Below are 12,536 nucleotides of genomic sequence, written 5' to 3'. Positions count from 1 at the left end.
GAAGCCTATTATTTGTAGTGATAATTTTAAATGCCTTTTCTGTTTCTGCATCAAGACATGCTTCCTAGCCTTCAACCCAAAGCAGTCAATTTTCTAATCACATGGTTTCAGACTAATAGAAGTTTTTGTGTTCTTCACTCATAGCTTGTAACTAACTGTCCCTGCTGTGTTGTCCTGCACATTTTCACTTGATGTAATGTGTTCATAATAGTCTCTGCAATAAATTGAGTGTGCTAAGGAAACAGTATGGTCAGAGATAGAAAGTTACAAACCCAGTTCTTACATGTGTAATGAGTATGCTGCAGAGCTTTCTAGAATATCTTGGCACATACATTAGTAACTTACTAACTAAAACTTGAGTATGCTTTAGTAATTTAATGTTTTGCTTTGTCTGTTTATATACTTGCTCATCAACAAACCACAGATCTCTTTAGTCCTCCATCCTTGTAAAACTAGCCCATTACTGGCAGTATGTATGTTGTTTAACTATTACTCTGAACATAGATTAACTGCAAATGTAATTGATAATACTGCTAATTTAGGCTGGGATTAACATGCAGATAGTATAAAAATAGTTTCAGAAATGAGAGAGAGAAAAGGAGACTTTTGAAGCAATCAGCCCGTATTTTGATATGTCTGTAAAGTTATCTTTAGTTATTAGCAGTGTGGGAGACATGCCTGGTTCTAACATCTTTGTTAGAGAATACACAGGTTTGGAAAGATGGAAAACATTGGTCTTAACTCTGGCAGTACCTAATTCTTGAGAGCATGCTGTCATTTTTTTTTTTTTACCTGTTCCCAGTTTTAATGGGATACTGAAGAAAATAGGATGTACTCCTTAACTGGCTCCTTTCAGTATTGTCATTGTCTTCATTGAATGATGCTTTTTTATTGGATATGAATCTCCAATTAATGCCACAGCATGAGTTCCCCTCTTCCCTGAGAAAATATCAAACAGAGTTAAGATGTTATAGAATACACCATACCATCTAGTACTGACATGGTGCTGTTCTCAGTTTCCTGGGTAATTCTGGAGGGATTTTTCTTTTATGTGGTTCACACAAGCCTCCTTGAACACAGTGGGGTTTTTAGACCTGTCATTGTCCTGCTATGAAACACAGAAGACAGAGCTCCCAAGGGACTGTAGTTACCAGGCTGGTCTATTAATCACTTCAGCAGATGTTCCCTTGGAGCACTTAGAGTCTGAGAGTTAGTAGGTCTCAGTAGAAGAGAATGCTAAGGTAGTGAAAACTTCTTGTATCTATCAATTCAGCTTGCAATCTCCTTTCAGGGCTTGAAATAGGATAAATCCAGACTGCTAGCCTGTTCCTTGCAGCCAAAGCCATCTGCAAATGTTGAGATATGGTTGAGCTTCTGAATGTTGAGCTTATCTTTTACAGAACCAGATCATTCTCCTTTCATTATTTATGCTTGGCTAGTGTTTGGGAAGGCTTTTTCCTTCCATCTTGAGGGCTAGGAATTCTTAAAAATAATTGTTGTTTGAAAGCTGACAGGAATAACTGGGGAAAGATTGACACATGTCACAAGTGTATGCTGTTTTTCGAATACTCTTAAGGCAAAGTGGTGAGAGGGATACTCTCAAAAATTAGTTTTATCTTTAGTTTCATATGTATGTACTAAGTATTAGTATCAACTAATTTTAATTGTCAGCTTAGGCTCTTTGGACGTTATCTTGCATGTAGGTCTTTTCACATTTTCATGCTGTGTTTATTTGTATGAATATAAACCACAGAGATAGTTGGGAGACTTAAATGCAAGTATGATACCTGAAATTATATTAAACTCTGCATTATTTGTGCTAGTTAACAGGGGAATGGAGGTAACCAGTGATATCCCATGTGGGACAGTTCAGTGTTGATTCAGCTCAACTGGACCTGACTTCCCCAGAAACTTTGGGCTAAGCTGTACTGTGCCCCGCTCTCCCCATGCAGCTCTTGTTCTGGCAGAGTGACTAAATGAAACCCAGTTCACTGTGTTCATTTATTCCTTGCTGTTGCAACCCAGAGCTGCAGAGGCACCCCTGATTCAGAATAGTCCATCCTCCAGCTGAGTTTGTTAGCATCAGCTTGTCTTGATGTTTCCCAGAGCCCTCAGTGATGAGCAAGTGGTATAGGGAAACTCCAGCTGGCTTTGCATGGACTTTAAGCTAAAATACTTCTGGAACCAAAGCAGTTTTAGAAAGTCAGAGCTCCATTTGAGCAGTAATACATCCATGTCTGCGCTTGAGCTGTCTTTTGACAAAGGCGTCTCTGGCATCTCTGTGTTCGTAGTATTGGTATAGAATCTGAAACCTGTGTAATCTGACCGTAGATAGCAAGAAGGTAGTTATTTTTACATTTTTGTGATAGTTTGGTTCACACTGCTGCTTACAGGTACATTTTCCTCACTGTATAAAAGTACTAGGAAATTTACTGTGCCCTAGTAGTGTTTATCTAAATTACTAGGATGACAGCACAGTTGACCATAATTCATGTGTTTTTCTTCCCCTGCTGCTAGTAAGAACAGTGCAATGTCAAGCTTATGATGGAAATAGCTATCTTATTTCATTAAATGACTGCATTAATACAACATTTTTTAAGTGTTTCCTAGTATCTTTTATGCTTTGATTTTTAAGGTAACTTTCATGGAAGCTTTTCTTTAATTTTCAGTTCTTTGAGTATGTCTTAATGCACTTAAGCAAATTTTGCAAAACAAAATATGTTCTTGTGTGATTGGTGTTATCTCACGACTCTGCCATAGCTGAGCATGTAGAGCTTTCTAAGCCTGTTGCTGTTGCCTGTTGTCACATAGCAAATGAACCATGGGTGCTGTGGAGTATTCTAGCAGCTGACGTTTTACGCTATATGTACTGCTCCTCAGGTATTGTCAAAAAGGAGATTCAAGCAAACATCACTCTTTTACTAACTGATGTTTTGACTATTGGAAGTGTCAGATAAGGCTTAGGAGACAATTTGAGGACTTTAAGCAAGTGAAGCCCTGGTGAAATATTTCCTTGAAAAGAAGCCCAGAAAGGAGTTATGAGAACTTTTGTATCATAAGTAAAGTTCAGGCTTTTAAAGTGAGTTCTTCAAATCTCAATAAGCTGTATAAGTATTTTCTTCAGTTCACAAACAATATTTCTATGATATCCAGAAATGTGTCTTTACAGGCTTTCTAAAGTGTTAAATAGATTAAATAGTTTGACTGCAAAAGTCAGAGATCTGTGTTTCCTGAACTGATTGGACTAAGTTCTTCTTAATATGGTAGGATTCCACAAGTTGGGTTTGAAAAGCTGGTTTGTCTTTTTGTAAAAACATTGAAGTAGACTTGTAGTACAGGCTGTCAAACCACTGTGGAAGTTGGAAGTACGTTTCTGAAACTCAAATTGCTTCAAAGTTTTGTCTCCCCACTGTCACATGTGGTAAGTGTTTGTCACCATCCCACAAACCACTTCTGTCACGCAATGAATAAGCAGAATTAAACTCGAGCTTTTCTAATGAGAATGGAACTTAAGGCCTCGTGAATGTAGTTCTTCAAGTATGATGAATCATGAATATACACTTACTTTTTGACCATTTTGTTCTTAAAAGAATAAAGATTTTTGTGGTACCAGAGTAGCAGTTCCAGTGAATATGCAAGTGTCATGGAAGTGTCCACTGTTATCTGCAGAGGCACCACGCTGGATCTCTAGTGTCCCTGCTGTTGGCATCCGAGTATCTTCTGGGAAGCGATTTTGCAGTTTACTGCCTTAACCCAAATGAGTGCTGCTTTGTACTGTAGACAGTTGTTAATTATGAATGAGCATGAAACTGGACTGTGACAGATCTTACTGGCTATCTTGTCCTCAACTTACCATAGTCTGAACAAATACTTTCTTCTTCTGCCCTGTCGTTACCCCCATTCTGCTATTGAGTACATTCTTCTCCTTCTGGTCACTCTAGGCTGTAACCTAGGAAGGAAGCACTGAATCTCTTGCATCCTACAGCAAGCTGTGTGTGCACATTGCAATAGCTTTCTGCAGCAATTTTCTGTTGCATGTAGGGCAGAATCTTCTGCTGAGTCTGGCACTTTTCCATTCCTGTGGTACTTCATTCAAAACTCAGTTTTTAGAATTCTTTCCTTACTCTTCAGTCAATTCTTTCTCTTCTGAAGTGTGAAGTAGATACTATTCCATGTAGCAGATACTACTACAAATCAGAGTACTACTTACTCTTTCTGATTGCTCTCAGGACTGTACTCATCTTCTATTACCCATGTCATAGAACAGCTGACAAACATGCAATAAAAGCATGGATCCTAAAGTATTTTAGGAACAGATGTGTGCTAAAATCAACCTGTATTTCAGTTCCAGTCTTGCCTTGGAGCTGGGCTACGCTAATCCTACTTTCCAGTCTGTTTAGCGGATTGTACAGTTATTGAATCATGCAGGGGAGTAGGCTATGCTGAATTCTTCTTATAGCATCAGTTTCTAGAAAATGAAAATTGGTACTAGTCACTCTGGCCTTTTTGGCTTATGATGGGTCCAAGTTGTACCTGTGAATGTGCTTTTTCTTGCATGCCTTTTAAAATGGGCTAAAGCAAAAAGGATCATCTTCTTGGAGTGCTTTTTGATACCTGACCATTTTCCTGTATCACTTCCTCAAGCGTATCCTTTCTCATGCAAAATAACTTCTGCTTCTACTCAGAGTTTTCAGAGGTTGTTTTTTCTCCAAACTTCTTTCTGTTACTTTTTCTAAGCGGAGTCATGGCATTTGTCCCATAAAAATCAGCAAGATGGAAAAAAAAAACCCCAAAACCAAACCCCAAAACTCATAATCAGATTGAGTTGTGGAACAATATACAAAATCATATTGGTGGCTGTGCTTGGAAAGTATCATTGCTTCTCTTTGCTCCCCACCCCACCCCTGAATTGGAGGCTTATAGCCTGTTTCAAACTATTTCTCAGTCTTGCTATTCTTATGTGATATAGCTAAATTATGTGTATTTATATTGCTATTTCTAGACTCCTGGTTGTGCCCAGTCTTAGCACAGGCACAATGTTTTATTTTAAAAATAGGTAAGGGCAGTGTTACATAGGACAATATGTCTCCCACGTGCAGTGGTATTCTTTGTCTGTACCATGTTACAAACCAGGTTTCCCTGCCTGCTATGCATATAGGTTATGCTGTGAATTTTTTAGTGTTGCAAAGATGAAGCTTCCTGTAACTGTTTACATGTCTTTTCAAGAATTGAATCTTCCTATTCTTCACTGTAGCAATGTTTTCAGATAATATATTTAGCACTTCGATCACTATGTGGTCAGAGACTTACTGTTCCATCTCCAAATATTTACTGTTTTTTCTTCATCGATTAACATTGCAAGTTTTTCAAGAGCAATGCATTTTAAGAATAAGACCCCTGCATGCTAGTTATGTTATTCTTTTTAGTGTTCAGTGATTTAATCTGTGATAAAGTCCCCGGAGAAGAAAAAAAAAATTGTCTGAAAACTGGTATTTCTTGATTTGCTTTTTTAAATTTATTTTACCTTGCCATTGTTTTTGCTCTGTAAATGCTACTTTTATGGATTATTAGATGCATGTTATTCAACTAAATTTATGCAAAGTTTTATCCACATATGTGTATAAAATTTGCTGTTTTTTCACGATATCCAGACAAATTTTATGAAAGTGTTTGTCTATGGGTAACAGAAATGCTAAATTTTATGTGTTTTTTCTTTTCCTTTTTTGCTGGAAGAATTATTGAGGGACTGGAGTTGCCAATTAATTTTTCCTTCTTTTTTAAAAAATTGAAGTGCGCAGTGAGTCTCCCAAGTGTTTTAGAAGAATTCAAGAAGGAAACTGGCTTTCCAAGCAGATCCTCTTAATTATGATGCCCTTTCTGCCTGTATGTTGTTGCATAGTCAGTGATAAACAGGATTTATGTTTTTAACTAGCAACCAACCTTGCCCATTCTCCCCCTTGCCTAAAAGAAAGCAAGCGATGAACAATTTTGGGTCTTCAAGGATGATAATCAAGCATTAAAGATGGAGGGAAGGGAACATGAGCAACTCTGTCCTTTCTGTGCAGAATACCACTTAATAGAGATAGTAAAGTTCTTTGAAGCTACGTTCTCTGTTTTCCTCTTGATCATCTTGCATACCATTACCATGTCAGTGTCCACAGAATGGCTGGTGTTACAACCACCTAGCTTTAGCTGGAAGCCAGAGTTAACTTTGTGAGTTCTTCAGGTTCATTTTTAAGTCTGGATGTCTACACAATCCAAAATAATAAGCACTGCTGGCTCCTCTTGATTTTTTTTTTTGTTTGTTTGTTTTGTGTGGGTTGTTTTTTTTTCCAAAGATGATTTATACCTCTTTTCCCTCCTTAGTTCTAAGGTTGCAGAGGCCTAATTTGAGTGGGATGATAAAAGCTGTATTGCTCTTGTTATTTCCTAGGTTGCTGGAAGGCATGGGCTGGATTTTATTATTGGAGATTTTGACTGTTTGAAATTGCTAGGATTTGAAATAGATGGAGGGGGGAAAAAATGACATTGTTGTGAATACAGCAGACCTCCTGTCACTCATCTTAATTGCAAATACCTTGTACCTGAGAGGCGGGGACCTTCTTTGTCTGGGTGAGCTTGAAACTCAACAGGAGTTGGGCATGAGGAGTTAAAAGTGAGATTTTGCTTTCTGTTCAGTTGTCAGTGTTGGAAGCCACGTGCTTCAAAGTACTAGCTGCTAACAGCTGTTTCTGAACCAGCCTGCTCCATGTTCATCCTCCAGGTATTCTGAGCATTAAGAGATTTTTCTGTTTCTCACAGGTATTCTTAATGCAGTTGTTACTCCCTAACAGGGCAGTGTATTTCTTAAGTAAATATAGCTGTATTCCATACAGGGGCTGTAGTGGCTTTTGTGAAGTTCCATGTCTCATGATGTATAGAGCTGGTTTCAACTTGGCTTTAAACTGCTGATGACCTAAAAGTAGTGGATAATTAGATTTTTAAACTTCATCATAGTGAATATTGTAAAAAGAGAGAAGAGGGTTTGAGTGATCTTCTTATCACAAGGTATTAGCTGAATTGATGAAGTATGTTTCTGTTATCTTGAGACTTGAAAATATAACATAAATGTTTTATTTCAGAGGTTAAGAAGATTATCAACAAAATACAGAACAGAGAAGATCTACCCAACAGCCACTGGAGAAAAAGAAGAAAATGTTAAAAAGAATAGATATAAGGATATATTGCCATGTAAGTCTGATTTATGTGTTAATAGAAGACAAAGGAAAGTGTGCTAGGTTCCAAGCTCTATCAAGCTGACATTTTCATTTTAGCTTGGAATAGTCTAGAACTTTACTAGGTGCTTAACTGTATTTTTTTCTTTAGGAGCATGTTATTCATGGTAGAAAACAAAAAGATGTCAGCATAAACTTTAGATGAAATTTTAAGGAGCCTTAAGGAACCTGGCTTGGTGGTTTGAAGTAAAATAGATCGTTTTGCTTGTTTGTATCCTGCAAACTGTGTCAAGAGAACTTTCAGTGCTGGATTATCTTTGGTTTGTAGTTTGCTAGAGCCCAAATGAAATTCCTGTTTTGTTTTCTGTGTTCATAAATTAGAGTCAGAGCAGAATTTAAGTTTTGAAACCACCAATGTATGATATAATGCATCAGTGATCTGTAATGACAAGATTGCCTGTTACGAGTTCACTTTGTGTAGCTTGTGAGGCTGTGTATTTCAGAAGCTCTTACTGTGCTTCTCAATATGAACAGGCAGCAGTGAGATTAAGGATAGTCTTCTGACAAATGCCATTTTTCATATCCCAAAAGATTAGCAACAGATACATTTTTACTCTGCTTAGCTTTCTCAGAAGTGTTAGGAGGTTTATAACGAATAGGAAGTTCAAAATGGTCATAAGCATCATTAGCTTTTGTCTTCAAAATGTGTTCTAGTAATAAACTCCAGCAAATTATTGTGTTTCAGATTGTTGTATACCCGTGTGCTCTGTTTTTCTAGTGCTGGAATTTTTACTGTTTATCAGTGTTTGGAGCAACACTTCCATCAGTAAACTTTGCCCTAAAGCCACAGGCCCTAGATTGTTTAGAAAAGGCATATGTGTTCATATTTTGCTAGAGGATTTGTGTATAACATACATCAAATTTTGAAGAGTAGTGTGGTACTAAGCTCAGCTGCAGCAAAATAGTTAAATATCATTGGAGTTTTTGTGTTTGTTTTGTGTTTTCAGTTGGGAGGAAACATGTTTAATGGATGCAGTGAAAAAGAGAGGGGAACTTGTTATTGTCGTCTTAATAATAAGAGTTGTTATAGTCTTTTCTTCCATGCTGGCATTTTGGTAATCTTCGTAGCACCTAGGCTGAATTGATGAGACACTTAATAGCTAGTACAGTAGTGAATGGCTGCAACTAGACTGGTAGATGTGCTTTTCTTTCATCTACGTAAAAATAAAAACTGATTCATTGGGAACTGAAAGGGTACACAGATCACAGTGGGGAAAATGAGCAAACCTCAAAGCTGACATTGAGGAAAATTGAAGGTATGTTTTCAGTTGAAGCAAGAATGTCTTCAAACATCCAAAGGGTCCAGCAATGAAGTGATGGGAGACGAGCTTGACAGAAATGAAAGCCAGGAGATGTTTTGGAGGACGAAGGGGGATGATACTTTGCCTATCTTTTATAAATCCAGAAAAGACCTTACAAATCTAACTGAATCAGATATTAGTGCTATATTTACCAGAAATTGTTACTGCTACCAGAGAGATCAGTACCTCAATACTAACTCATATATATATATATATATATATCAATATATAGTGTTTAAGGTAAATATAAATATCCAGGCACTAAATCTTCTGAAGCTGGAACCTGCAATGGAATTTTTCTTGGAGAATTCTGTTCCAGACCTAAAACTCTGTAAGAGCTGAGCTGTGGCAGGTAGAGGCAGGCTGGAAATGTTGACATTTGGAAACTGCTCTAGAATTTTGGATCTACTGTGCTGGGAAGATAAGAGCCCTCATTAGCCTACCACTATAATTAGTCTGATCCACCATTTAAAAGTAGTTTTTAGTATTAAGTCTGTGACACCATCATTGCATGCTTATAAAGTGTTATTGCTTTTAGATTATATGTATAAGAGTGTAATACAGTGTAGTATGTTTTCAGGATTTCTCTAGGCTTTTATGTGAGAGTGCATTGTCTTTAGTCTGTGACCTAAATGTCTTGTAATCTACACTTGTGCTTTTTTAGGAAGCATTGCATGGTAACGCAAACATTTTTTTGCATGTTATCAGGACTCTGGCAGAAAATTTCACCATCTTGGAAGCTTTTGGAAGAGCTTTCTGTATAGAAATACCTCTTAGCATGTACTTCTTGTGGGCCTGGTTCCTTGTTTTATTACCAGTGATGTTTTGACAAAAACCCCTCTATGAGCCATATTTCCTCTGTTTAAATAGACTCATTCTTTTTTTTCTTGAATTTAGCTCTAATAAAAGTTTTAGCAGCTGTTCTGTGATTGAGGAATTGACCCTGGGAGCAGAAAGTAACAGAAATTGCTCGAGCAGGTGCTGTTTCTGCAGATACTTCTGTTCCCCAGTTCGAAGATAATTTTTTTTAAAATCTGAATTTCTGACTAAAACAGCCTCTATTGTAGAGATAGTTTGAAAGAGTTCTATGTGATAGCTAGGAAGTGTTGGTATCAACAAGAGCTGGAAGGACTGGCGGACAACCTACCCTCCTTCTTAGTAAGAATCATCAAGTTGTTTTTGTATTAAAGATGCACTTAATTTGTTTTCAGTGCCAAAAATAATGCCAAGATGCTTGGTTTATTTTGTCAACAAATAATAAAGGCTACTTTTAAGACTGCTGAGGATTTTGGTCTCCAAAGATCTGCTGTTTTCCTAAGAAGCTTTCTCTGAGACAGTAATGCTTGAGGCAGAAACTTGAAATGTCAAAACCCCCTGAATGAAGGAATCTGCTGCTTTTAGTTTAGAAGTGCCCCAGCAAAGTGTCTAGCCCAGTCTTTGGGGGGATAGAAGTTAGTCTGTGTCTAAGCAATAAACTGCAGTATATGTTTCATGTTGTAATACTTGGAGTCCTCCTTGGCAGAGACTTTAAGACCTGCCATCTCCTTTAACTATGCACTGGTGTTTTATTCTTTCTGCAAATGTGCATTTAATTCTGACCATCGTGATCTGTGTTAATATCGTGTAACTACAATTTTGATTAGTTCTGATCAATTGAATTTTGCCTCTTTGTAATGAGTTGGTCTTGGAATTCCAGTAGTTGTTACTCTGTAAACTTGAGCATCAGAAGCACATCGCAGTAGGACCTACTCTGCTTATCCCTACCTGAGTTGATTGACCCATAAATTAAATTGACTGACTTGCTTGTGTGACTTATCTTTGGGAAGCATTCTTTAATGTGTAACTTTTTCTTTACATACAATATGTACTATATGTATATATTATATTTACTGTTGCATATTGATTTACATGTGTTGTAATTCTTGTTTTAAAAAAAAAATAAATTCTTCTTTTAGTTGATCATAGCCGGGTTAAACTGACCTTAAAAATTCCCCCACAAGATTCAGACTACATCAATGCAAACTTTATTAAGGTATGTATTACTCTCTTAACAGTTTTTAAGTTCTTTTTAAGCTTTTATTTCATATCAGTACAATTTTAATATTATTATAGTCTGAGATAATTTAAAACTGTGAGGGAAGATTTTCTTTTATTATGGTTCGAATAAATTTGGAAACATGATGCCATTTATAAAGCAATTTTTTGAGTTTTAATATGGCGCTAAGTGTAAGTATAATATAAAATACTTCATTTTAAAGTGACAGGCAACCATATTGGAACTTTATACCATAGGGAAATTCAGATACGATTGTTTTAACAATTGGTAGTGTTAAAAATACCAGACTTTGAGAGGGATCGTAAATGAGGCATTTGACAAATTGTGTATGTTAATATGCACTTCTTGCTGTTCATGGCAGAAGTGTGACAATGGAGTTAGATATAACATTCTTAAAGAGAAGCCAGAATTTGGCTAAAAGCCTGTTACATTTTTGTTTCCAATTGTGAATATCTTAGGATTTCCTTGTAGCCTTATTCTGATGCTGCTTCTACACAGTAATTCTTATTCAGAAACAGGTGTTCTTATAAATCTCGCTTATTGAATGTTTAGCTTGAAAAGCTGAATGTAAATTTCTTCAAACTTTATATAAAGAAACAAATTCTAAAATTTTGGATTTTTGAAATGTATTATTGGGAGGAGGGGAACTTTAAATTTGTTCAAGGGGATGCTTTTTAGCAGAAAGTTTTTAAAATGTTCATCATTAAATGTTTGAGTAACAAAGAAAATGAGGACTTAAAGGGAATCTTCAGAATCTGATCATACAGAAAATATTTTCTGTTACAGTCTCTGGCAGCACAGTAGCTGTTAGAATCTTGGGTCCCCTTGAAATCACTAGCAAAATTCCCACTAATGTAAATGGGACTCACATTCACCCTTCCTGTTGTATCAAAAAAAAAAAAATATTCTAATTTTACATGATTATAACCTAAAGCCTTTTTTATTCAGTGCAGATAAATTTTCTTTATAAACGTTAATGGTTCCTTTGTGCAATCCTAGGGAGTACATGGGCCAAAAGCATATGTTGCTACCCAGGGACCACTAGCAAATACAGTAATAGACTTCTGGAGGATGATATGGGAATACAATGTTGCCGTAAGTACCTACTTAAAAACCAAGACTGGGTATTACCTTATTTCATGGCACAGTGATTGTGTATCTTTTGCCTGAGCTGGCTATTATCAAAAACATTGGCAGTGATTTAGTCCATTTACTTCTCAAATCCTGTTTTTGTGGTTTAAATAGCATTCTATATATCACTAATATTATTTATTCAATTTAATAATGTAAATTCTAAGTAATAATTTTATTGAATGAATATGAAATCATGCGTATTTATGAATAGGTTGGTGCTTGTGGTTACATCTGTCCTGTAGGAGACCTTACAACTCTGACTTAATGTGGACTCACAAAATCATATACAGAAGCAGCATGTGAAACAAAAAAAATAAAACCCTACCTTTTTATTTATGCTAATTTTGGGTTACTTAGTGGTTTATATATTCTGTATCTGTTTAAACAGCTATTATCAGGGCTTAACTTTTAAGTAGTGTTAAAATCAGATATGTTCAACAAATTATTTCTGAAGATATTTTTTGTTTTATCAGACACTTAAATTGTGGTTATTTATTGTAACAAATAACTTACCTGTTGGTGCATTTTTATTGTGCTGTTCACATTAGTGTATCTCAAGTAGCTTCACCCAAGAAATCTGATTCCTGTTTTTTAAATAGGTTTTTGCACCTATTTTAAGCAGTCTGTATTATTTTAAGCAAATATAGCTATGTTTCTTCCAGTCGGCAAATGGCTCTATATTTTTCTGATTAAGTTTAGACTTTATAGTCAGGCTGAATAAATATGTAAGATATTTGTACAGGATTACAGTGAATTCAAATTAAGTAGCCT

The 12,536-nt window shown here is 36.2% G+C and overlaps 1 protein-coding gene across 5 annotated transcripts in view; it reads left to right on the top strand.

Moving 5' to 3' along the window:
- PTPN12 (protein tyrosine phosphatase non-receptor type 12) overlaps positions 1–12,536 on the top strand; it is an 83,485-nt gene that overhangs the window by 28,696 nt on the left and 42,253 nt on the right. For 3 of the 5 annotated variants that reach the window (XM_069801740.1, XM_069801739.1, XM_069801741.1), the window contains 3 exons: positions 7,122–7,230; positions 10,531–10,607; positions 11,631–11,726. In XM_069801740.1, coding sequence (XP_069657841.1) covers positions 7,122–7,230; positions 10,531–10,607; positions 11,631–11,726 — 282 coding nt within the window. Of the gene's footprint in view, positions 1–7,121; positions 7,231–9,472; positions 9,554–10,530; positions 10,608–11,630; positions 11,727–12,536 lie in introns of all 5 variants that reach the window. The other 2 variants (XM_069801742.1, XM_069801743.1) reach the window with 2 other exon arrangements.

The sequence above is a fragment of the Haliaeetus albicilla genome, chromosome 14, assembly GCF_947461875.1.
Source record: "Haliaeetus albicilla chromosome 14, bHalAlb1.1, whole genome shotgun sequence".
Taxonomy (NCBI): Eukaryota; Metazoa; Chordata; class Aves; order Accipitriformes; family Accipitridae; genus Haliaeetus; species Haliaeetus albicilla.
The sequence above is the reverse complement of the archived record's forward strand: the minus strand, read 5'-3'. Positions and strand labels throughout refer to the sequence as shown.